This window comes from Strigops habroptila, chromosome 9 (assembly GCF_004027225.2).
Source record: "Strigops habroptila isolate Jane chromosome 9, bStrHab1.2.pri, whole genome shotgun sequence".
Taxonomy (NCBI): domain Eukaryota; kingdom Metazoa; phylum Chordata; class Aves; order Psittaciformes; family Psittacidae; genus Strigops; species Strigops habroptila.
This window is the reverse complement of record NC_044285.2, coordinates 5,948,168-5,973,853: the sequence shown is the minus strand read 5'-3', so window position 1 is coordinate 5,973,853 and position 25,686 is coordinate 5,948,168. Positions and strand designations below refer to the sequence as shown.

The 25,686-nt window shown below is 40.4% G+C and overlaps 1 protein-coding gene across 5 annotated transcripts in view; it reads left to right on the top strand.

The window, feature by feature from the left end:
* MCTP2 (multiple C2 and transmembrane domain containing 2) overlaps positions 1-21,816 on the top strand; it is a 123,801-nt gene extending 101,985 nt beyond the window's left edge. For all 5 annotated transcript variants that reach the window (XM_030498007.1, XM_030498006.1, XM_030498004.1 and 2 more), the window contains 5 exons: positions 1,063-1,104; positions 11,659-11,768; positions 14,408-14,517; positions 16,790-16,887; positions 19,086-21,816. In XM_030498007.1, coding sequence (XP_030353867.1) covers positions 1,063-1,104; positions 11,659-11,768; positions 14,408-14,517; positions 16,790-16,887; positions 19,086-19,154 — 429 coding nt within the window. In that variant the 3' untranslated portion in view covers positions 19,155-21,816. The remainder of the gene's footprint in view (positions 1-1,062; positions 1,105-11,658; positions 11,769-14,407; positions 14,518-16,789; positions 16,888-19,085) is intronic.
* Positions 21,817-25,686: the final 3,870 nt, after the last annotated feature.

The window sequence follows — 25,686 nt, the reverse complement described above, 5'->3', positions numbered from 1 at the left end:
ATGCATGTTTCCTGTATATAGAGGAATGCGAGTAACACTGTGCAAAAGTGGACCTCAAATTCTCTCTGATTTCTGTGCTATAAAATGGAAATAACAGTATTAACCTTGTACGCATCATGCAGTTGCCAGGAGGCTAAATTCATGAATATTGGTAAAATGGTTTATGATTTACAGATGGGAAGTTTCTGTAGAAATGTAAACCATGCTTGGTGTTAATTCAGCTGTTTGGGGCATTCCAGAGAGCCAAAGAGTAAATCTGGGTATCTGAGCGTACTAAATGCAACTGCTTTAAAACACAAATGCAAACCATCTTTTTATTGTGATTCTTCACATTCTTTGCATGTTTGCTGTATTTAAACATGTAATGCAGCAAATCAAATGTACCTAGTAAATAACCAAGAAGAACTTGGAGAACCCTGTTAAAGGCTCAGATTATTAAATACCTGAATTGAAAGCCAAGTGCTCCTAATTTCAAGCCTTAGCCAAGTCTTTCGTTTTCTCCTGTATCTGTCAGCATAAAAGTTAAAGGGAGAAAATAATGCTGCATAGAAATCTGACCGTGATTTGTGAGATTGATTATGTTCATCCGAATGTATTTTCTAAAGTCTAATGTTTCAGTAATGGCCCTAAAGAGAGGGAACAGTCATCATAGCAGCAAGGATGGAACAAGTTGAGTACAGAGTCCTCAGCCTTGACATACCAGCTGGTTCATTTGTCAGACTAAGAACAAAGCTGTTTACAGACAGTATAAGTTGTCAATGAATTTGAAAGCCTGTTGCCTTCAAACTACTGGGTACAGCCACTAATGCTTTATTTAGACTTAAAATTTGTATAGGGTATTGCAGGCTTTGTTCAGGATACCAAAAAAAAAACCCCAAAAGTCCTTGAATACAAAGTGTTATTTCTGAAAGGTGAAAGCAGTGGGGTTTTTTGATGACTTGCAGTAGAAGTGGGAGAAAACTGTGTAATGAAATGCTGTGGGAGTATCAGAAGCCTTACAAATGTTGCCTGTCACTGAAAAATAAGTGTAGCATTTTGAAACATGGACATCTGCTTTTGCAGGAGCTTATGGGCTTGGATGAAGATGAGGATGAAGATGATAAGGTAAGCATATCTCATAATTGTGTTAGCTAGAATCAGAAGGAACGTGGGAGAGCACACACCCACCATCCTATTTCCATGAGATCTTCATGTATTATGTGTATTAACTGGAAAAACAATTGTTACTAGTTTGCTCATTGGCAAATTTGAAAATATGAAAAGGTTGGTTTATATAACATTCCATAGTGGTGGTATCTATGAGAGACCTCTGAACATTAACTGGGTCTGAGCAGTCCCCGGTTTGTGCTTGAAATCACAACAGGCACATGTTCATGTATGTGTACTGATAGGCATGTGTATGGGTGGACAAGGTGCAAAGACATGCATGTGTATGTAAAACCCTCCCCTTCAGTTTCCAGCATTGGATCACATTCTGTGCTAATGGCTTTCCCCAAAAGACTTGGCATTTTCATTTCTGCAGAATTGGTGTGATTTGTGGAGAACCAGTTAGAATTTTCTCAACTTTTCTTTAAGAGCCTGGGTTTTAGTGCATTGGCTGAAATGTAGAAAGAATTGGAATTGACAAGGCCTGTTTTGTATTTTATTGGAGCGTACTTACTCATTCTTCTCACTATGAAAAATTCATTGGATTTTTTTTCCAAGTTCATCAAACCACAGTGACAAATGATAAAAGGATTAGAGGGCATGACATCTGAAGAAAGATTAAGAGAACTTAATGTATACAGCTTTAAAAAACATAAGTAAGTGAAGGAGGATCTGATAATCTATAAATACTTTAAAGCTAAAAGGTGAGGAATTATTTAACGAGCAACAGCATGCAGAGGAACATTAGCTGTTAGGAAGAAAATGTTCACAAGGCAATGTGAAACTTTCAAATTGCATACTAAGTTAATAAGACTCTTGAATATTCTATGTTTTAAAAGTGTTGCAATGAAATTGTTGATAATTGAGAAGAAAATCAATATCACAGTTAGCAAGTGCACCTTAACTCTTCTCAGCCTCAAACGCTAGAATTGGAGCTCGGCACACTAATTGATGGGAATAGTTATTTAAACTTAACCTGCTCTTCTGTGGTGGTTATATTTTAATGAGAAACCAGAAATCTGTCAAAGTTACAAAGTTGAATTACAGGTTTTGTGTTTAAACATTCCTGTTTATAATTTACTCTTTGCATTGTATAATTGGTCAACTAAATGGACCAATATCTGGGACTCACCAGAAGTTGTTTAAATGAAAGTTGCATCTTTTCCAAAGGAATACTGTGTATCTCTAAAAGTCAATAATTTATATTCTGTGGGTACCCAAAGTTAGACACCTGTAAATATTGAGCCTACATCTTATTTGTGTGATGCCTAAAGGTGTAGCTTATTTGCTGGAACTAATCCCATTTACTGTCTTCCTTTTCTCATATGCCTCTTTCTCATTTGCAAGTGCTGAGGTGAAAAAAAACCAAGTTAAAATGTATTAAACAGGTATTTAATCCTCTGTTTCCTGTGCTGTGAAAGAGATTTATTGCTGCAAAGCCAAAACATTCTAGGTTACATTTACCCTAGATTTATGTCCAGTGACTTTTTTTCTCTCTGTAAATACAACTGGGCCACTTAAATAGGGATCTGATTGCTTTGCATTTTTGCCACAATACCCCCCCAGCCTCCCTCCCAAAGCAATTCCATTGTCATCCTCTTTCTTGGTTTCTTTTAACTAAGTATGCAGGTGTGGGAAAACTTCTGAGAGTCAACGTTGAGCTGCCCTACCGTTTTGTAATCAGCATTGCCTCCATCTCCATTTCATGCATGCACTCTTTGAAATGGAAAGCTGGTAGCACTGGCTAAAGCAGTAGACACCTCCAGCAGGCTTTCTCATCAAGATAACACTTTATAGCCCAACATCACTGCAATAATAATTCTTAACTTGTATTAATTGATATACTAGTGTTATGGGTCTGTGGAATCCTGACAGAATTCCCAGGAGAGAGAATTGTCAGTCACTGCATGTTTCCCATGTCAAGTGCTGCGTAACATTGCCTTGATGTCTTTGTCCTGTCCTGGGTATACTCCTCCTTTGCATCAGCGATGGACCATGTTTACAGTCTGATGACTTGCATGTTTAAGTACATTAGGTTATTCCAAGTGACTTTTCCAAGTCTGAGGGTGGTCAATGCTCTCCAGGGAGTGAAAGAAAAATGTAATTTTATGACATTATCTCATAGCAATGTCAACATTTAAACAGACAACTATACTTTAAAAAGAAGTCTGTGTATTTTTTTTTTTCCTCCCTAATACAAGAGCTCCTAAAGTTGGAATCTGCTAGTGGGGTTGTGGTATACGAGGTCACTGTTTCTGTTTCCTATCATCGTGCTGTATCAAAATACTCACACACACAGCCTTTCTGGTTCTGCTGCATGTTAGACATAACAGACCATGCTTCTGGGAATTGTAACACACCCTCTAAGAGATGAACTGTTTACAAATTAGAAATACACAGACACTTAGTTCAAAAACCCAAGAGCAGATTAACTCCCTCCACCTAAACTATCTGTCTTAAATGACAGGACTTAATTGCCAACTCCCACTTTCTTTCCCCCTCTGCCCTCCCCACATACCAGCATGGAGGACTGTAAAAGATAAGAGAGCTCTGTCCCTTTGGCACAAGCTCTTCTGTGGATGAATGCTTTCTCGGATTTGTGCCATCTTGGACATGGAGTTCAAGCTGCATCGTGTCAGCTCTGGGGTCTGTCAAGCTGTCTGAATAAGGATTGTTTTAAAATTACATCACCAAGACATCTTTTGCCTGCCAGTAGGAAGGTATAGACAAGTTACATGCAGCTCAGTGCAAGTTGTTTGATTGTTGACCGTGTCTATTTATTTTACTACTTTTTTTTCCTTTTCTGACAATGACTGTATAGCTTCAAGAGCAGACAGTTGCCCTGGTTAATGAGTGTGTCATAGCACCCGACTGTAAAGAGTCTTCTCCTGATCTTAAGTGGTATGGATAAAAGTTTGCTTCTCTTCCAAAACAGACAAAACTTAAATAAATGACCACTAATTCCATGTCTAGTAACTGAATCAAAAGCGAATCAGAGAAAGAAACTAAATCAACAACAATTCCTGTTGTGTTTTGAGGGGTATTTTTTGTGTGTTTTGTTGTTGGTGGTGGTGGTTTTGTTTGTTTGTTTTGGGGGTTTTTTTGGATGGTTTCAATCCAGTGGTGAGCCAACATAGTGCTGCTTGGCTAGTGGGATGTAATAGGGAAGTATCAGACGACACTGTGGCTTTAAGCCAAGTTATTTGGCAACTTCCAAGAAATGTTTAATATCTCATGTATTGGAAAAAAGAACAGTGGGAAAAATCCCCCCCGAAATCCGATGTTTCTAATGTAGGAAGTTCTCTGTCAAAAAAAGGTACAAGAAAATATACAAAGTTTTATGAACACAATTCAGAAAGACTCCAGCTGAACAAATTAAAGTCAAATTCATCCAGTAGCAAACAGCTGACATTTTCCATTTGAGTTAGATTCAGCATGTGGAAACCTTCCGTATGGATCTTATTTGTACGGGTGGATTACGATGAAAATTGCATTAATTTTCTCCACTGTAAAGGTCAGTAATTGAAACATGAACCAAGAGTCTATTGTGTAAGATGCTATATCCCCATACTTAGGAAAGGTCATCAAGACAATATCATCTCATTGTTTTCTTCCCTGGAAGTAGAAATAATTTCATTAGTTTTTTCTTTTTCTCTTCAATACAACAATTGCAATATAGCATTTCAACATCTCCCATTAAGACTGCTGAAGAGAGATGATGATAAAGACTTGAAAATACCCCATGGTGCACACTGTATGTTCAGACTAGCAAGGGCTCTCCACAAAAAAAGGCACAAGGTGTGTGTTTGTGTACGTGTGGACTCCCTTAAACTGCTGTCTGTCTTCAGTTGGCTCTTTGTGTCTTCTCTCTCCTTGCATCCTAATGAGTCTCTATACAGAACATGAACATGTTAGCGGTGGAGAAGCCTAAGGGGCAGATTCTGCTATTTGCCTGAGCTAGGCTCAGTGCAGAGCTGCAGGATGGGACACTTCTAAGCACACATAATCATGTGGTCTTGCAACCATCTTGACTGAAGTGTAATATAAGTTTCCAGGTATTACTTAAGACACAATTACAGCTTCCCTAAGTTTCCTCTAAGCTTCTCATTAGCCCAATCAGGCTTCTGGTTAATACAGAGTGCAGGGGTTTCTCTGGTTGTGCTTTGCTCTTTGCTTGGGAGCCTCCTGCGTCAAGAAATTGGATGATAAATGGTCTGTTATTAATTCTTGTTTACACTGCAACATTGTGTAGGACTGCATTTATCCATAGACACCACATACATTGTCACAATCCTTGTCTCAGCATCATAACCTACCAATTCACAGGTTTAGGAGTGATGAGAGAGAGGTGCTGAAAGGAGGGACTTGCAGAGGACTTTTAGATATCCTGAGGCCTGTGGTACGGATCTTCTTATATAGAAACCTTAGCAGCCCTATGGCAGCCTAAAATTCTCCCTCTTGCCCTGGAAGTAGATAGACCAACACCATAACTTCTCTAAATCTCTGGAGAAATATTAAGTAGCACTAGGCAGGTCACCGGACCAAGCACATAAACCTAAGGGAATTCTTGTCTCTTAAAAATTCCAACTATTTAAAATGTTGTTAAAATTTATTTTGAATTGTCCAGAAGTATGAATAGGTCTATCTTTCTCTTGTACCTCAAATTGCTAAAGATCATTACCTAGATTATAGATGACGATCCAGTAGTTTAAGTCTAATCACCATGTGATTGTCCTTAGGTCTCGTGTATTTCCAGGCGAAAGCACTTATTTTGACCATTTTTTTTTTCACCTTTCATTTTTTAAAATGAAAGGTTGACTGATGACTTTTTATTTCCATTCAGGCTTCTTTTTTGTTGCTTCTTACACATGTTCCTTACCTAAATGGAGTTTTATTCTGTTGTGACTACCAGTATTGCTTTAAAATTTGTAGCAATGCCACTAGACTTTGCGTTACTTTAGATGTCTGCGAAAACATGAGCAAGTACAGAAAATGCCTCTTAACCCCCTGCATTTCATGCCTGTGTAGAGAGAAAGCAACAGAGTCATGACCTAAACCTCTCCATATAAGCTTGGTTTTGGGCTGGGCTTAGTTTTGCTGGTCCCTTGTACACAGTTGAGATTTGACTCATGTAAGCAAAGAAAGTGTAAGCATTGCTGAACAAGGCGTGAAGTGGTCATCTGCCTTTTAGCCAGTGTTACCCCAGCCTTAGCTGCAGGATGATGTGCCATTGCTTTTAAAATGTGTCCTTCTAAGGCCTATGGTGTTCTCCTTCATCACATCAATCTGAAGTGATTCTATTGGCTCTGGTGGAATTATTCCAGATTTCACACCTTTTTAACTGAGAGCATAAATTGACCTGTATGTGTTGCATTTCCTCTATTTGGTAATTATTTCAAGTGTGCTCAGATTCACTAAATTTCCACAGCCAGGCAGGCACATTTGCAGCATGGTGTTAATAAACAAAAAGATTCTGTGATGCACAGTTTCAGGGCTGCAGGAGGCAATTGCTGAGAGTTTGGCAGCCATCCTCTCCGGGTACCCATCCTCCTGGAAGCACCAAGAAGGTCTCCTTGCCACGCAACAGACATTGCAGCACAGGGCAAGACAGTGACTCAGCAAGGCAGATCGCTGAGTTCTTTCCAGCTGCCTTTGGCTCCCATCGGAGGCAGGATCCAGTTCAAGGTTGCTGTGGTGACTGTTTTCAAAGCTCTGCCTGGAATTCATTTTAGCTACCAAGAGACTGTCTGTCACTACATGGCTGCCACCTCCCACAAGAGCTTCATTCTGCTGCTAGACTGAAGCTGTTAGCGAAGGGTTCCCTGCAGACAATAGAAGCCAGTGGTCTGCTGTTGATAGCCAATAAAATCTTTTTGGTTTCAGGAGTTCTCGATCTACGAGTATTTTGGCCTTAAGATGTTTTGGCACAGGTTTTGCTGGACACTGGTAAGGTCAGAGTTTTGTAGTCCTAGCACAGGGCAAGTTGCACGTTAAATCTAACTTCAGCTAAGTCTGCCTGTCGCTAAATCACAGCATGTTTGTTTTGTTTTAAAAATCAAAACCCAACAGAATAATAGTGGAGCAGAGACATGCATGCCTGATCTTTTTTCCTTTCTTTACCCTTTCCATCAATCTTGTTTGTTGCTGATACGCTGGGGAATTCATATCTGGTATGTGGGACAAATCCTGGTAAAACATTGCCCTAATGTGCTTGCAACAGCAGTGGGATAATGACTACTGTAAAGGAACCAACCTAATCCCTAAAGTTAGGCCAGCCTAGAGCTGGGCAGACTAACTCTTTGAATTCCTGAAGATTCAGGATGTTAATTCCTTAGTCGTCTGTATCCTGTTTTCTTCCTCCTTTCGCATTAATTGCTCTTTATTTCTTCTCCTCCCCTTTTCCTCATCCTTGCCCCCAAGTGTTGCTCAGCTTTGTATATTGAATCTTCCTTGGCATGCCAGAAATCTGCTGATGAATACCGCTTGTCTGAAAGTCACATAGAAGATTTCTTTTTGCGCAAGTGTTTTATGTGAAACCCAAGTGAGAAAGTATTTAGAACTTGCTCATGGCTTCAAGCCTCAGTTTTTAGTTGTGTGCAGATGATATTTGAAGCATACATCAGAAATACACTTAGAGAACAACATTAAAAATCGTCTATGCGTTTGGAGTGTTGCTTACTGGTTTGGATGTATCCGGAGGAAAAATATCTGAAGGACAGATTGGAAAAATAGGGAACAGCTTTTTGTAAGGATGATGGCTATTAATCACTGAAACAAATGATTACAAGAAGTTAGAAAATCTTCACCATCCAAGTTTTCAGTTTGGTAATGGATGCTTTGTTAGAGCAGAAGCAGTAACTGGCATTATTTGGCCTTTGAATAGCAGATGGTTGATAATTTTTTGCCTTCAGTCTCTCCTTCCATAGATGTTGCAAACCCAGTTCTAACAATGATTGCACACCAGTCATGAATTGCCACGTTAATGCTCGAGACATCCTCTCTTGGCCTGCCTCATATTTCATAGAATCGTAGAATAGTTGGGGTTGGAAAGGACCTTGAGATCATCTAGTTTCAACCCCCCTGCCACTTTTAAAGTCTTTGGCATAGGAAGTACCTCAATTTTGTGGTAGCAAAGCAGTTTCTTTTGCAACTGCCCTGAACGTCCGGGAGCAGCATAACACAGAGCTGTAGTAATCCTTTGAGTGCATTTACATGTCCTGTTTATTAGCTCTTACATAGAAAAATCTAGAAGCACATTTTGTTCAGTACAGCAGAGATTCAGTGTCTTCATTTCCAAGTTTAAGTTGATGTACATTAGCTGGGCACAAAAGACTTAATTTCTGAATTTGCTGGGTGGTGGTTGTTTTTTGTCTCTTCTCTGACATGCTTAATCTTTTGTAAGTCCCCTTTTGTGGCTTTGTTCAGGCAATTAATGTAGAAATGAAGGTTTCTAAATCAGGATATGCAAGGAAGATTTGAAGTAACACACTGATTATATAATTAATTCTCAGTTGTAAATTCATTTTGATGAAGCTAATTCTTTCCCAGAGGCTGAAGACTAGTTTTGGTCCACCCACAGTGCTGTAATCACCTAAGAAATAAAGAAGAAAAAGACCTTGAAGGAATGGAAGTTTCACGACTGGTTTTAGGAAAAAAATACCAGAAACTGGCAGGATATTTTATTTTTAATTCAAGCAAAAGCTTCTGAGTTGTGATTTTGAACCACGGGTATCCAAATCCTGTTTTCAAGCAGCGTAATATATTGAGTCTGAAAGAAATCAGAAAGGAATGATACCTGAGGAGGATGGAGAAAAATTATCTGGGTGGTGGGACCTAAACACAGATGGGAAACCGTGTTTAGTAGAAGATGTATTTAGGATTATTTATTACATCTTCCACAAATACGGCAATGTTCAAATATCATTTTCTGTATGACAGTTACCCATTTGCTAATAAATACAGACCAGTGACTGTCATCTTGATGGACTATTAACTCTCTTACTGCTTTCAACGTGTTTTGTGAGGTGCCAGCTTCAGAAAGCATAAAAAGCCCTCCAAAACCTAAATAATTTGGAAAATCCCATTTGCTGTACTTCATGTGTCCGCTTCTCTCTTGCTTAACCAGCGACCTAATCATCCTGTAGATGTGTTTAGACTGCAGGTTGCCAGAACAAAACAAATAACAAAAAAGCAAATAACAAAATACCGCAAACAAATAACAAAGAAAAGATGTTGACAAATTTCCAGGATTTTCAAATAATTCAGCAAACATACTGCAAGGGCAGTTACTAGCCTGTTCTACTCTAATAACTGATTTCGTTTACAAGGCTTTCTAATCCCAGTCTGCCTCTGCCTTTTCCTTGGTTGGGCATATTTTGTATTATAAATTGAAAACACCTTTGTCTAGGGGTGATTTTAGCATGCATGCTAGGGAAGAATGTGCATGCAATTGTCATTATATCCTAGGAACTGGTAGTTTCTGTTCTATTTTCTTAGTCTGCTTGGTGGCTGCAGCAGAAGTTATGTTGTCTTGGTTAAATTGCATTATCACCACATTTCGAAGCTCAATCGAAGACGTGTAAATGAAGTCAGCATGATGCAGATAGAGCTGACAGATGATCTTTCTTGCAGCTCTGGGTAGCAAGAGTAGGCTTGCCCTGGAATATCACTTTATCTAAAGTGGTTTCTTTACCCCTCTGTCTGAATCTGAACAGAATGAATTCCCACTGACTGGTTCTCCATGAACTGCTCCCCAGCTTCTACTTCCAAGTTTGGTGCAAAAAAGCCAGCTCTGGCTGAGGGACCGTTGTACCATTCTAGCGAGTGAATAGTTAAATATAATCTTAATGTGTCATTTAAATTTGAGCCTAACAAGGTTATAACTGGAGTTGTGTGAAAATGACTTTTTGGTGCTATTTTCACATAAACTGACTATTTATTTATTTATTTTGTTCTGGGGTTATTTCACACCCCAAGGGTTTCATTTTTGTTGGTTGTTTTATTAATGTAAAAATACTCATTTTCACACCCAAATGTGTGATTATTTAAAATGCTGCTTCTATTCATTGTGCACTCACTTGCAACCTAAAGGCAAATATTCAAATGTCTGGAGCTTGATAACTCTGTGGTGCTTTTGGCTGGCTTGTTCAGCTCCAAAATTACTGTGAAGAGAAATGGGCAGTAAGCAATTCAAAGGGTTACAAGTGCTGTACTGCCATGTCTGCCTCTCAGCATCCAAGGATGGTTCCTACGTTATTCCAGCACTCATGATGAGTGCAGTGCCCTGTCTCGGATGCACACAAACCTTCTCACAGCGTGGTAGTGCCAGAAGGCTGTAAGAATGAGCCTTGATCTCTCTGGTCCAGTGTGACTTTAAGGAGCTGCAGACCCTCTTCCCTGCATGGAGAAATAACGTGGGTTCACAGCAGAGAAGCAGAATTGCAGTAATGTTGATCCAAGTGTTTCTGCCCCTTACTCCTACCCATCCTTTCCCCTGCACCAGCCAGTGAGGACCACAGAGAACATGGCTCCAATGTGCATTTTACCAGCATCTCCTCTCTCTGGGCACTGACTGGTTAAAACACAGCTTAAAATGTCCTTTTTTTTTTTTCCTAAATTGAGCTGATTTTTGAGTGTCTAAATGTGATGTAAAATCAGTGTCCAGGGCTCTGCATTTTGTAATAAGTGAATGTTTTGCTGATTTCTAGCTAGAATATCTGCAACCATACCAATTTGCATGCCTGTATGTGTGTTAGATTGCTGGCAAAGAAATGCTGAATGCTGATAATTGTATACTGATTTCCAAGGCTGATTTAAGTAATTTTGATTTTTAATTCATTCTGTGCTTCCTTTTTATTTCTGCACATGTGTAGTAATGTCCTGTAGTGTTGTTGCCTAAAATAAGCAGTAAGAAATGAAGTTGTGAGATGGCTGCTGTAAAAGGAAAATGACATTTTTTCCTTTGATTTTTTTTTTTTTCCCTCCCCAGTAAAAGAATAGGTCTCTGTATACAGAATGTTCAAAAAACATTGCATTCACTATGTTGCTGCTAATCTATATACAGAAACCAGCATGGCTGATGGGAGCTTACGAAGCACAGAAAAGTGATATTTAAAAGTTCTGCACAAGAATATTCTTGTTCTTGAGAAGCCCTGAGCACCCAACACTCCCTTACAGGTCAGATGGAGTCAGGGGTGCTCAGCATCAATCCTGGTTTGACACGAAACTGGGTTATTCACTGAAAGTCTGGTTTGAGATCCTGCAGTCGATTTGTGTTAGGTGATGAAGAAACCTCTTCCCATGTGCTAAGGAAAAGAAAGAAAATATAGGGATCTGCATGTCTTCATGTTGATTGTATGTGATAAATCCAGAGTGTGTTTTCTCTCCTTCCTTCAGTGATACACTGGAGTTCATGGATGCATCAGTGGTATTGGGAATCTGACTTTTTTACATATTTGTGAACGTTACCAAATATTGAATGTATTGAAAGTTTTGTTTTTCTTTTTTTGTTAGGAATCTGAGAAAAAGGGGTTAATTGAGAGAATCCACATGGTCCAAGAGATCATCATAGCTGTTCAAAGCATCCTAGAAGAGATAGCATCATTTGGAGAGAGGATTAAAAAGTAAGTGATAATTTTCTTTTTGCTTAGCTATGATTTGCACAGCCAGGAGCATTAAGGTGGAATGGACGTCCTGCTTCAAAAATGACTGCAAGGTGCAGTAGGAGAATGTGGCCAGTCCCTTCACTGCTTCTTTGTTTGAAGTCTTTTATTCCAGAAACCTTTCCGAAGCATAGAGGGTCATAGAATTGTAGAATGGTTTGGGTTGGAAAGGACCTTAAGATCATCCAGTTCCAACCCCCTGCCACGGGCAGGAGCACCTTCTACTAGAGCAGGTTGCTCCAAGCTCCAACCAACCTGGCCTTGAACATTGCCAGGGATGGGGCAAGCCACAGCTTCTCTGGGCAACCTATGCCAGCACCTCAGCACCCTCACAGTAAAGAATTGCCTCTTAATATCTAATCTAAATCTCTCTTTCAGTTTGAAGCCATTTCTCCTTGTAAAAAGTCCCTCTCCAGATTCCTTGTAGGCCCTCTTTAGGTATTATCTCCTTTGAAGAGGAGAAGCACGTGTTCTACTGATTACCATTCACATTTGCCTAGATTTCTAGTCTTGTCTGTGATGAGATGTGGAGTCATGAACGCCACACAAGGGAAAAATATTGCTTGACGATGTGGGCACAGAAGTGTCGGGCATTTCTTTTCATTCCCTTCATAGAAAGTAGGTAGGAATTGATGGTTGGTGTTGCCTTTCCCACGCCCTCTCCGTGGTTGCAGGAGGTTACCACTCACTTATTTCACTACCCAACACACTGATGTTATTCTCTCTTTACCATTTTGAGCTGTCTCCTTCCTGCTGGTGCCACGAGGAAGCCCACAGGGTTGCATGGGGAGGCACATAGGGTATTCCTGACCTTTCAAAGGAGGGAGGTGAAAAGGCTGAAAAAAAAGAAAATCCCACACACAAATGGACACAAACTTTTATAGCTCAGTCTTAATTGACCCACATTGTTTTCTGTTTTGAACACAAAGTGATGGTTTGTGATCGAGCCACACTTTAATGAGGAGCTGGGTTCAAGCTAAAAATACAGCAAACGCATGTGCTGTGGTTCCATGCCGGACACCCCAGCTGGGTGGAAGTGGCCCAAAGATGTATTCCAGTCTATGAACAGGGCACTGTTCTGCCCAGCTGCATGGCAGGAAGACTCACAGAGCTTAAGCACTGTTAATTCTTGTATTCATTTTGGTAACAATGGTCTTAAAGAACACATTGAGTATTAATGCAGATGCCCAATGTAATTTCAGAAGAATTCCGTTGTAACTCAACGGTAATGTACCGTTAACAAATTGCTACCAAAGTTTTTTTTGTCAGTGACAGACTGAATTGTGCTGCAGTTTCCGTCTGTCACTCCAGTTATACAATCACAGGGAGTTTTAATAGTTTAACTGAATTGAGCTGTTTTGCTATTTTTTTACTTTAACTTAAGCTACGTTGATTGATAACAGTGGGTCCTCTCCCACTTATCTTTAGTTAATATTTAGTACATCTATTGAAGCTTAAAAGTAATTCTTTTAGCATCCTATTAATTCTATCTGTCAAGGGAAGTTTGTCTTATTTTAGAGCCTGATAAGTGGGTCCACATTCATTCTCTCTTCTTCCTACTCCCCGTCATTGTGATGTGATGAAGTTAGCAGGCAGATTGTATGAAACAGAGATGCCCAGATCTATAAACCCTCCTATGGACTAACTGGCATTCATGTAGTCCAGGTATATCAATATTTAGTGCATGTTGTAGAGAGATGTCTTATGAGGGAAGAGGGGGATAAAGTAACTTCAAAGATGTGTTAGCAATAGCTGCTCAGCTTAAATCCATCGTGATCTTAGAAATAAAAGGTCTGAATGACAGAAAGTCCTGCTTTGTGCTGCAGTGCTGCAAAAGTCTGAAAGACTGTACTAACTAAGCCTCTTGAGTGTTCCTCTTAGGAAAAATCTAATGCAGGTTGGTTGTGTGCAGAAGCTTGGACTGCTGCTAACGTACCATAGCTTACCCAAGACAGCCTCCTATGAACAATGTAAGAAGGAATTGCTGAAAACGCAAGGAAACAGAAGCAAATATATATATCTGTTGATAGGTTTATATGGAATATTAATCTTTAATATTATACAGAGAAATTGCTCTTTTAAGGTTTAACATCTATCATAATCCATTCCAAGTTGTTGGTGAGGTTGAGTCTGGCTGCCTGCCACGTTTGAGTTGTGCACTGACACACATCCCATGTCATCTCCACTGTGGCCCAGTGGAGCCAGCTCAGATGGCTGTGTCATGGTTTAAGCACCATGGCCTTGTCTCCAGATCAGATAATCCATCCATGAATAATGGAGAGCTGACCAGTGAGCATAAATGTGTAACAAGTGCAACATATATAAAGAAGAAATAAAAATGACTTGCGACATGCCTTACAACTCCACTGAGTTCCCCAGAGACTTATCATGATATCAGCCTCTTAGATATCCCCCTTGATCTGTTACAGCCTCCAGATGCAGAAATCTGCATATCTACCTTCCAATGGTCTGCAATGTAAGTGATCTGAATGCACTGAGCACTGCAAAGAGGTCATTAAGTTATTTCTGGGTAGCAGAATATGAGCAATGTCCAAGAGCAGAAATATTGAGAAGGATTTTTCCTTTTCTTTTCTTTACAGCACATTCAACTGGACAGTGCCTTTCCTCTCTGTCCTGGCCTGCTTGGTCCTGGCAGCAGCCACAGTTATTTTGTACTTCATACCACTGAGGTACATTGTTTTAATCTGGGGTAAGTGCTCCGCTGTGTCTCATTTGCGTGCGATAAATGCAATATAAATCTACAGACTTAAATCAAACAAGTTTTAAATGACCTGTTAGACAATCAAGTGCTATTGCTTAGAGGTAAATAAATATGCTATGAACTTCTTAAAATTGCCATTTCCCCCCCCCAGGTGATCCGATGATTTGCTTTTCTTAGGGTTCTTTATAAGTTTCCAACAGCACACAAGAAGAGCATTAGCCTAGATAAGCTACTTCCAGTGTTGTTGTTCTGCAGGAGAGTAATTGGCTTCCTGGTGCTGGAGCCCCACTTGGGAAATGGTAGGGAGTGGACAAGGTGTATTTTGCAGAGCTGGATCCTGAAAGCCTCTTGGGTCTTAACTCCCCTGCAGTCAGGAGAGGCCCATGGTCCAACAGGAGGCATGGAGCATATCTTTGTGTCAGAAAGGATTTGTGTGAAAGTGTATCATGAGGTAAAAGAGGAACTTGTAGAAATGAAAACTTTCCTGGTGGTGTTACAAAGGAAGAGTAAGACAGTCTTTCACAAGAGGAGATGGCTTTCTAGCTGCTGAAAAGTCTCTTCATTTCAAAGCGGCCTTCTGTCTTGTTTAGTGTGTTAACTTTTATCTCAGCCTTGAGGTAAAATGGTTGAGAATATAGTGCATATAATGCTCACCGAACCCCTGAAGCTCAGCCCTGGTGGAGGTCTGGGCTGTAGGGTCCCCCCATCACCAGGGCTGAGCCATCTGCTCCTGCCTTGGCTCTCAGGGATGCAGAAAAGGAAGGCAGTGAGAAGGTAGAAGTACAAACAGCCACTCTTGGGCAAAAAAATAAATGAAATAAAGGATTAAAACAAAGAAAGGGCAAAAGGGAAGGAGAGAAATTGCTAAGAGTAAAAAGTTCAGTAACAAAATATTGCTGTGCTCGTGTGCAAGACATGGTGAGTACATAAAAACTATACATCCATTCAACATCATCTAGAGTGACAGGGCCTTCAAATATGATACATGTTAAACAACTACCCTGTGGCAAGGCCTCAAAAGACCTTATGGTATTTTCTGTTTTTTAAAAATCAGGTACACAGAAAATTGTGTTGGCATTTTGCTACAAGTATATGGCTTAAAAGCTGAATCTTGGATGTGAAGCAGGTACATTTCAGAGAGAGGAGGAAGCTGGAGCAAGCATCACATTTGAAATCACTTTCAGGGAAACTCGACATGGGCATGATGGAGTTGAATGCTGTATTATGATCCTCAGAGGCAACCAACATTTGGGGTTTTTTTTGCTATTCTTTAAAATGGGTTAGCTGATTTCACCTAATGCTCCTTTGCTCTTCTACCACCACACCTTTAGGTAACCACACTGCTAGTTGCTATTTCCCAGTGGGAAATGGTGGCGGTAGGGTGTTAAGTGGCTGCATTGGCACAAATTGAGAGCTGGGAAGGATGCTCAGGTCCCTCACTTGATCATCCCGGCCCATGCAATAGAGATGGTGCTGGGTGAGGGCTGCTTGTCACTCCCTTTCCTTAAGGGAAAGAGAAGAGGAGACCTCATGAACACCACAATAATATGAACACTATGCTCCTGTGAATCTTCTATCCAGACAAGGGACCACCTCTTGACAGCTGAAGCATAGCTAAGTCTATGGAGACAGGGAGCGCTGTTGCTGCAGTTAATAAGCCAAATTATTCACCCTAAAATCAAAATAAAGTAAATCTTGCAGTAAGTTTTTACAGTTTCACACAGCATCATAATATGGCCAACTTGTCAAATCTGGTTCTGCAAAGAGAGGATAAGCTAGGAGACATGATGGGGATAGGAAGCTTTCATTTTCAGAAGAAATTGAAGGAAAAAAAGTCGTTATCCTGCCCAATTATTTTCAGAGCCCTCCAGTTCCCTGGGCAAGAGGAGAGGGAATGTCTTTGGTCATGTAGGATAGAAGATTTAGCAGCAGTCTCAGCTGTTAATTTGTGTATTCTCCCCACAATATCCCCCAGAATAAATGCATGCTGCAATCTCTTTTTGCCACGTTGTTGACAACAGTCGATCCCCAAAGCAGAGAAATACCTTTATAAAGAACGTCCTCTACTTTCTCCAGGAGGCATTTGTGAATGATTCCCCATGACAGGGAACATGTGTGTGGCTTTAAGTCCAAGGCACTGTTTTCACACTAATTTTTACTTGTGAATTCGTCTTCCCTTTTTCACCTTGCCTGAATGATTTAGGAGAGAGGGAATAGAAAAGGGTTATATTATTTTGTTTGCCTTTTTTTTTTTTCCTAGGCATAAATAAATTTACTAAGAGGCTTAGAAATCCCTACGCCATCGACAATAATGAGCTACTAGATTTCCTCTCCAGGGTACCATCTGATGTTCAAAAGGTAGGTAATGAATGGCCACCGCCAACAGAGGCAACAAGCGGCAGTGAGAGTGGCTGATGCTCTGCTTGGGGACCACGATGCCAGTGCACTTTTGAATAACGGAGATAAGGAATTGGGGAAAATCCACAAAGGTGGAAGGAGGGAGGGTGTCAGAAGAGAAGGAAGCCAAAATCCTTTATCAGAAGGATAAAATGATTGCAGAAGAATTATCCTGAAAAGACCTACTTAAAAATGATCTGGAAAATCACCCAGCGTGGTTACTGAACTATGGTTTCTGTCACCTTTCTGCTCCGGTATTTGTACGGAGGGAAGGGAAAAATAGTCTCTTTGATAGAGATAACCATCCAAAAGGATTTGCCAAATTCTCCTTTTTCTCAAAAAATGGGGGAGGGCATTATTTCTGTGACTTTGTGCTTGAGCTCCAGGCCTCCCTTGGACAATGCTCTGCTCATCTTTTCCTTTAAAGAAAGCCTTGAGATGTGTATTAAAAACTCTGCAGTTGATCAGATCAATCTTCTACCACTACGGAATTATAACTTTTAATCTAACCAGAATCTATCCTCCCTCAATTTCAGTTCAGTCTCTTATATTTCTTTGAAACAACAACAGCGTCTTAACAATCTTGCCTGTCTTCCTGGGAATTATTTGAACAATAAGTCCTTTAGAATGTCAAGATCTGTTTATTTCTCTTGGAGGAAGGAAAATAGTCTTGCTGGGTAACAAAGCCACAAAATATAAAGGTTTCTTCCGTTTGTTTTAATCAGCTGGAATCTGTGTCCTCAGGCCCTGATCCTGATGCCCTGGATCCCACTGATGCTGTACCTTCCTCTGTGAATCGTGGTACACAGTGGTGCTGCTCACTGTGAATAAGGGGATCACAATCTCATCTATAGTGATTTTACTCTGTTGGAGACAGAAAAATAATTGCTGACATGCAGTGTTGAGGCATCTGGTAGAAACAAGGTTAGAAAGGCTTCAGGTGACATTTACCTCAATAGGCCACCAGATTGGTTGGTGGCAGTACTAATATCTTGAGTGAAATCTCGCCATAGACTGGTGGGAGGGAAAAAAGCTAAACAAAAGTGATCATAGAGACATTAAGCTTCAGTGTGTTCTTTATTTTTGTCATTGCTCTTGTAGAGCACGCTGGATTTGCAGTGATGGTTTGCATATGCCCTTTTAGTGTTTATGCTTAAAGATAAGCTGCTTTTCTGTTTATGCTTTATTTAACATTTACATTTGTAACATTGCCTTGAGTGGTTTCCATCATTTGGGGACCCTTTGAGCTTTCCAAGGAAAATGATAACCATTTTCTATGGGAGGAATGATAAAAGTTCCTAGGATGGGACAAACCTTCTCAGAGTTTTCCACTAGTCCTAAAAATAGTGAGCTTATGTGACAGCCATACACTTATGCATGGCAGGTCCAAAGTCTCTCTGTCTGCTTTGTTTTACATGCTATCAATGCATCATCATTTCACTGTGGTACTGTGATGAGTTAGAAATTACCTCTGTCTATACTACAGCCATTTACAACCCACATGTGTTGGACAAAAGACAGAGGAGTGAAGAAGATGCCATGTTCAGCAAAAGTTGCCCCGTGATTTCGATGTGAATACTTTTCTATAGAACAGACAATTTGGAGATTACACCATCCTTGTCAGTTTATCACATATGTTTTAACCATTATATCGTGTATGAAATTGGTTTGAAAGGTGGAGGCAGCTTTGTCCAGGTTCTGTTTGGGAAAATACTTGCCTTTTTTGAAATGGTTATGTCAGCATCCTGAGGTCTGTGGACGGTTTTGACAACTGTCATCTTACTGTGTATTGGGATCCACTTGAATTGAAACTCCTGAGAGAAGTTCATTAAACTTACAGGTTAATGCCAGAAAGATAAGAAAAACAACTCCCAGACCAAAACAAACCCAAAAGATCTAGCCTACATTGCTGAAATCAGGTAGAACCCCATGTATCTCATTAGAGAAATCTGCTTTTAATATTTTCGTTTCAAGAAATGATGCATGACTTCTCAAATCCTTCCTGCAATTAATCCCCCATGTTCCTGTGTTTAGAAAATGATTCATTACTTTTGAACCTTCCTTAGTTTCCCTTGGTTTGTCCTCGGGGAGCCATTAACACACACTGTAGTGAGCTAGAGTTACCTAACTGCAAACGTCATGTCTATTTGTTTTTACAGGTGCAGCATGCTGAATTGAAACCATACAGCAGCTCCAGTCCCATTAGGAAGAAGCGGACCACACTATAGGATGCAGCACGATTTCGGAATGCAGCATCTCCCTCTGTACCCCCTACGCATGAACATGAGCTTCCCTCCTCCCCTTCTTGCTTCAGAACAACACTATGATCGCTGCCACAGACTCACAGACTTTGTTTTTTGGGTTTGTTTTTCATTTGAAGACGTGGTTTTTTATAAACACCTATCTTGGGTTGTCCTTTTTGGGTTGCCTTTTGAGCATGGAGTCGCAGCCCAAAAAAGAGCAAGGTGGAATATATGAACTAGTTTTTGGGGTGGGGAGGAGAATGGGAGAGGATGGTGCAACTGCACTACTTTATTTTTTCCCCTTCGATAGCAGAGGCAAGGCTGGATGTGGCAGCTCTCCCTGTTTTATGTAGGAAGAGATAATTCCGCTTAGTGTAGCAGATCAGCTGAGCTGATTTGAGGAGATGCTCTGAACCAGTTTTTAACATATCCAACAGATTTACATTAAGATATGAAAGCTATTCTTTTCAGAGTTAAATCACTGTGCCTAGGAAGGTTTAAGCTCTGAATTAACGAGTCTTTGATACCCATCTTCTGTTCAAGCAGTGTACATTTTAAGAAGTTTTTTATCATAATTAGCAGAAAGAGCGAGGAGCTCCAGCAGTATCTCAATATTTCATCCAGCACTTGTGGGGTTTTTTTTCCCTTTTTTTTTTTTTTCCCCTTCTTATTTTAAAGCCTACCTTATGGTTAACTCTTTGGATACTGGAATCATCAGAGATCCATTGCTGGCAATGGATGCATGAGAACCTTCTGCTGTAAAAGGATTAAGAGACTGTAGAAAAGCCTAACTCACTGACCTGAAAAGACTCTGTTGACTTGCCCTTTATAATTCCATCTCATCAGATGTTTTCAGCGTAGCTGTTGTTTTCCTGTCTAAATCCAGAGGGGTCAACACTACGGATCCAGGAGAAAAAACACATCATAGCCTTAAAGAGACGAGCGCTTGTGCAAAAGGCAGCACAATGCCTGAAGATGTGGTTGTGCAATAGTGTACAGGCTTTGGTCCACCACTGATGTTTTGGACTCTTTCCTGGTAGCTCACAAGGAGAGGATCAGAAAATGAAGTCATATGGAAACTGAGCAATGAAGAGACAGAAGAAAGGACCCCATTTTCTATTCTGACGAGAATGTGATTTCTTGCTTGCTTACCAATCTTTTGGCTACTGTGCTTTTGCTTTATATAATTCAGATATCCAGCATTATTCATGTTGTTTGACTGGGGAAACTGAAACACAGAATCCTATGTAAACCAGCTTAATTTTGGTGAGAGTGTAGCCCTCAGTCCTTTAGGTGCTGGAGGACATCGTGGGAGCAATTTGTCACCACAGGTCATTGGTAGCAGGAGAGCTGGAGTTGCTGCTTGTGGTTCCCAGGCAGGGGTTACCACCAGCATCCCCTGGGGTAGTTCACAGTACAAAGAAGTAGAGAATCCTGAGAGGCAGGTTTAGTTTTACCAAAAGATTATTTTGGAATTCATCTAATTAAAGGTAAAATGGGTAAAACCTTGCTTATAGATCAGTGATCCAAATGGAGTCGTGCTGTGTGGTTCAGTAACTCAGTCTTGTGGGCCTGTTGCGTGAGTTTGAGGAAGGCAAATTAACACCAGAGTATCTTCCACTGGATTATTACCCAGATTCACTGATTTTTCAAGAAGTTTATTTTTCAAAGTAATGAGCCCCACTGTGCCTTTGAATGAAAGAGGCACACTTTCATAGACTTGATTGGAGAAGGAATGTGTTTTGCTCATGCAAAGATATGTGTAGCTGCGAATGGAAAGGATAGAAAAAACATTATCTTGGTCTAAAAGCCACAAAAACGCCTCTTTGTGTGCACGTGTGCTTGTGTACCCATGCATATACAAAGTTGTGTATAAAGAAGAGTACATGTATAATGTATTTATAGGCGAGTGTGTGTGGGAAAATGGGTGAATATACAGATTTAAAAACCTTGAAGATGTTTATGAAAAATGCCAAAGATTCTGAAGCTTATCATCTTGCGTCTGTTCTTCTTCATTTTGTATCTTTCCCGGCATGTCTCTCTGGCTGAGCCAGATCTCTGCATGATTTGATTTACTTCAAGTTAATGAAGCTGGTTGGAAAGAGCCTTGTAGAAATTACAAAATCTCCAGTAAATCTCCTTCTTGTACATACAATAGATGTCCACGGACCCCTTTTGTTAAACCAGTTTCTCAATCTTCTCTGTAAACAATGCCTCATTGTCTCGCTTTAAACTATCATCTGGTTTATCATACTGAGGTCTTGTCATTTTGTAAGGACCAAAGTCAGACATATTTAAGCAGGCATGTGAGATCTGATCGTTTATTTGAGTGAAAACATTCCACTGCAGGAAAATTGTTTATTTATTCAGAAGTTGAGACTGATAATTTAATATTTTTTTTTCCCTATAGATTTTTCCACGTGGATCTGATTTCTCGTCAAGAGACAGGGTGATGTCTTTTCTTTTTAGTGTAGATATGTTGTATTTCAAAATGATTCGTGTTAGATTCTTATGCTGGAGACATACCAAATGAAAGGGTTTGGATGGTCCAGTACCTATATATGTTGTAATGAGTTCTTTGTTTTGAAAAATGCTGTTTGAAATGCAATAAACATTTGAGGTTAAGTTGATGCTTTTAATTTATCCAGATTAGGAGATATGTTTCTCATTCTTTGCAAACTGCTTACTGTGCTATAATATTTGGTATGTGACAAGGTGAGGAAGTACTTTGCAGTGTAACAACTGATGCTAGAGGCTACTAGAAATGGGGACTGTGCTGTAGCAGGAGATGAGGTAAAGTCTTGTCCCACCTGCTTACAAATATTTAGTGAGATTTCCTAGGCCGTACCTGAAGGAAAGGGGGGTATGTGCCTTTACTGCAGACTCCAGTCAATATAACACTTTATTCAGATTTTTCACTTGATTCTTAAAGCTAGATTATTAATTGATACATATCTCTTTTGCCCATGCAGATTATTGGTTTTTAAATTGTTAATCCATTCACTGTACAGCATGGGAACAATAAACTGATTTTTTTAATTTAAGGTAGTTATTTCAGTGCAACAATATGTACTTTTGAAGACTAAAGTCTCCAAGACCAGGAGGCATTTAAATCTAACTGTGGGTTTTTCGGATGACTGTGAGAATGGTGAGGCCTTGGCACAGGTTGCTCAGAGAAGCTGTGGCTGTCCCATCCCTGGCAGTGTTCAAGGCCAGGTTGGATGGGGCTTTGAGCAACCTAGTTTAGTGGAAGGTTCATGGCAGGGGTTGGAACTGGATGATCTTAAGGTCTCTTCCAACCCAAACTGTACTGTGATTCTACAGAACCTTGGAGATACTGGAATATGACTAAAAAGGTAAGTGTGTAAATAACTGCATTTGACATATGTGCAAATGCAATACGTACTCAGGTTTGCCCAAACAAAAGCTGCTGCTGAAGGCTGATTTCTTGAATAATCATAAATAAGACTGAGGACTCAGCTCACCTATGGATCACTGTCAGTAAAGCTCAGTCACTGAAATGCACCTTGTGGAAAGCAAGTGAACAACTGAATAAAGCAGAGTCAGTGGAAATGCCATGCACCTTTTATTTCCCCTGCTTACAAAGCTCTGGTTTTAACCTTCAGGCCGTAGCTGTTCCTCCCTCTGCTTCCCCCCCAGTCCTCTCCTGAGCCACCCACAAAGTGGTGGAGAGCTCAGGCTCTGCCATGCTGACCCTGGGCTCCCACCGGAGAGCGCTGCCCAGCAGACCTGCAACCCCAAACCTGTTTGCCTGGGAAAGAGAAAGCTTTCTTTCCCTAGAAATTAGACTGGCTGCTGCTAATTCACTGCCTGGGGTAAGAGTCTTAACTCCTGATTTGGGCTGTCCCACTAGAAAACAGAGACTCGCCTTTTAATTTCCTGTACTCTACATGGGGCTATGTTTTATTTTACTTTTTTAATTTGGGGGGCCTAATCCTGCAGGCATTCCCACAAATAGAATTGGGGTTATTTTACCATCAGACCGGTAGGTTCACACCAGGAAGGAATTTGACATGTCTTATGTGTTAAGAAGAAAAATCAACAAAATACATTCTAATCAAACCTTAGCCTTTAGATTTCCTGTCCTTTAAAGTAAGCTGATAGACTGTTTGAGAAATGTTAGCTTTGACTTCAGAGGCTGTGGCATGTATTAGAAGTGAATCCTGTTCTGACTTAATATTGTACATGTATTTTATCTGTAAAGCTACATGTGTCAGGACTCTGGTGCATTTACCCCTTCAAATCACACAGGCACATGATAAGAATATCTGCTCTTCAGCATCCTTAAAGTTAGCAACTCTGAAGGAAGCTGCGGTATTATAAATGATTGTTAATCTGCTGTATTGCAGATGGAGTGTTTTAATTGTTCTCAAATTGGAGTAAATTAAGCCAGGTGAAATTCCATCATTTTGGGACAATCTGCCTGAGAGTTTATCAGTGGGGAAGACCCTCAGCAGCAGCAGTGATTATGTACTTCAAAGAACATGTGAGCAAAAGATACGTTTATGATGAATGTAAATATTCACAAGCATTTAGAAATTAGGTTGGAGTGAAAAAACAGCCTCTTGAGATTGTAGCATTTTTAATCTACTTTGTGATGCTCTGATTTAGTGCAGCATTTTGAGAGAATTCAGAAGGTCATTTTGTTTTGAATAAAAGACATGCTATTCTGACATGAATCATGAAACTGAGCACGGGGAAGCAGGAGGCGGCATGCAGGTCTCAGTGCCTGCCACAGCAGCAGCACCTGGGTGGGCATGAGTTCAAGTTCTCAGCATGGCTTTAACCTGAGGGCTGGTGATTCTTGTTAAATTTTACGTGAAGAAACATTGCCAATTGGTTTCTGTGTGTTGGATTGAACACCTGCAATTTCCCTCTTGGCTGAACAAGATGATATGCCTCTTACAGGGGAAGAAAGTAAGAGCTGGAAGACATGTAAACTTTGTTTGTGCTGGTGTCCTAGTGTAACCAGCCTTCTAACCTCTTGAGGACTTCCTTGCAGTAGGAAGGTAGGACAGGCTCATAGACTGGGTACATACATCTGGTTCTGGGGATTCCAGGGCCAACAGTGGTCAGATTTAGATGGTCAAGAAATTGTGCCTCACACCAGTGACCGTTGGCTGCTAGAATGGCTTAGCAAACACATTTGAATAGCGGCCTTCAGTCCATGAAGGGAGGATAAGGCACTGGGCTTCAGTGATTTGAGGCGTGGGTGAATGGGTGTGAGCAGGGAGCATGGGCTGGGGACTGCTTTCCCAGGGAACCTAGGGATTGCTTAGCTAGGGATTTATCCTCTGTACCTGGTTTGTTGTGATCAAATTTCTAGCAGATGACTGAAGAATTTTTCTGCTCGTGATCTCTGCATTTTTGCTAAGTTACTTTTATGGTGGGAAGAATATTAAATGTTTAACAGTCATCTACCAAGTGGAGATGATAAAACCTGAAGACTTGGGCCTTGCACTTCCAAATGCATAGTCAGCCTAGATTCTCCTTCAGTACCAAAGGGGTGTGGGGATAAAATGGTGCTGGATCCAAACTCCTTCAGGGAAGTGCAAGATCTGCTCGCCAGTATTGCTATAGTGACTTCAAAGATGCTGGCAAATACATCTGTTGCACCCTCAATAACGTTAAGTAAATAAAAGGGGTTTATCATAGTGACACTACCCTTTATTCCTACTGTGGGTATTTTTTTTTAAGGAGATAGAAACAAAACAAAATGGATTATTTTTATTTCTTGAGCAAACGCTGCTGTATGTGGAAGATAGGATTTGACTGATCTTTGATCTCTCACTATCATGTAGGGCAACTGCTTCTAAGTTCCTGAGACCGTGTACAGCAAAACCATGTATTATTCACTTGCTCAGTACTGCCACCTTCCAAAGTAGAGAAAAAAATCTCATCTTCAAGAGGAGATGCACAGTGGAAAGAGCATATGTTCCTACAGACAAAAAAAGACTGTTAGTTTCAGGGACTTGTGTGCTAAATCATGGCTGTCTGATTTCTTCCTCCACCTTCTGTCTGCCTGTGGTTGGCTCACTCCACAGAGTGAGTATCTGGAGCCGCACAGCAGCTACAACCTTAGAAGAAGGGGTGGGAAGGGGGGGTGAAGCCTCCCTCCATCTCTGGCAATAGACGACTTTACTGAAAGTCAATGCCATTGCCTTGCATTTATCACTGCCACTCTTGCTCTGCATATTTTTGGTATTCGCCATGCATTGTTAGCAGTGATTGTCATGTAATTAAATCACTGCTCATCACAAGAGCCTATTTTTATGCTGAGATAAGCATCAGAAGTCTGCTGCAGCGTCCCCCAGATCAATAAAGATGTTCCCTGTAGGATTACAAATAGTCTGAGGTTGTACAGGGCACTAGAATTAATTAGGAATGATTTCTCTTTTTCTTTCTTCTTTCAATACATTTTTAATTGTTTATCCATTTTCGATGGGCTTGTTTTTAACTCTACCGTGATGGCCCAGATGCTTCTGTTCAGATCTTT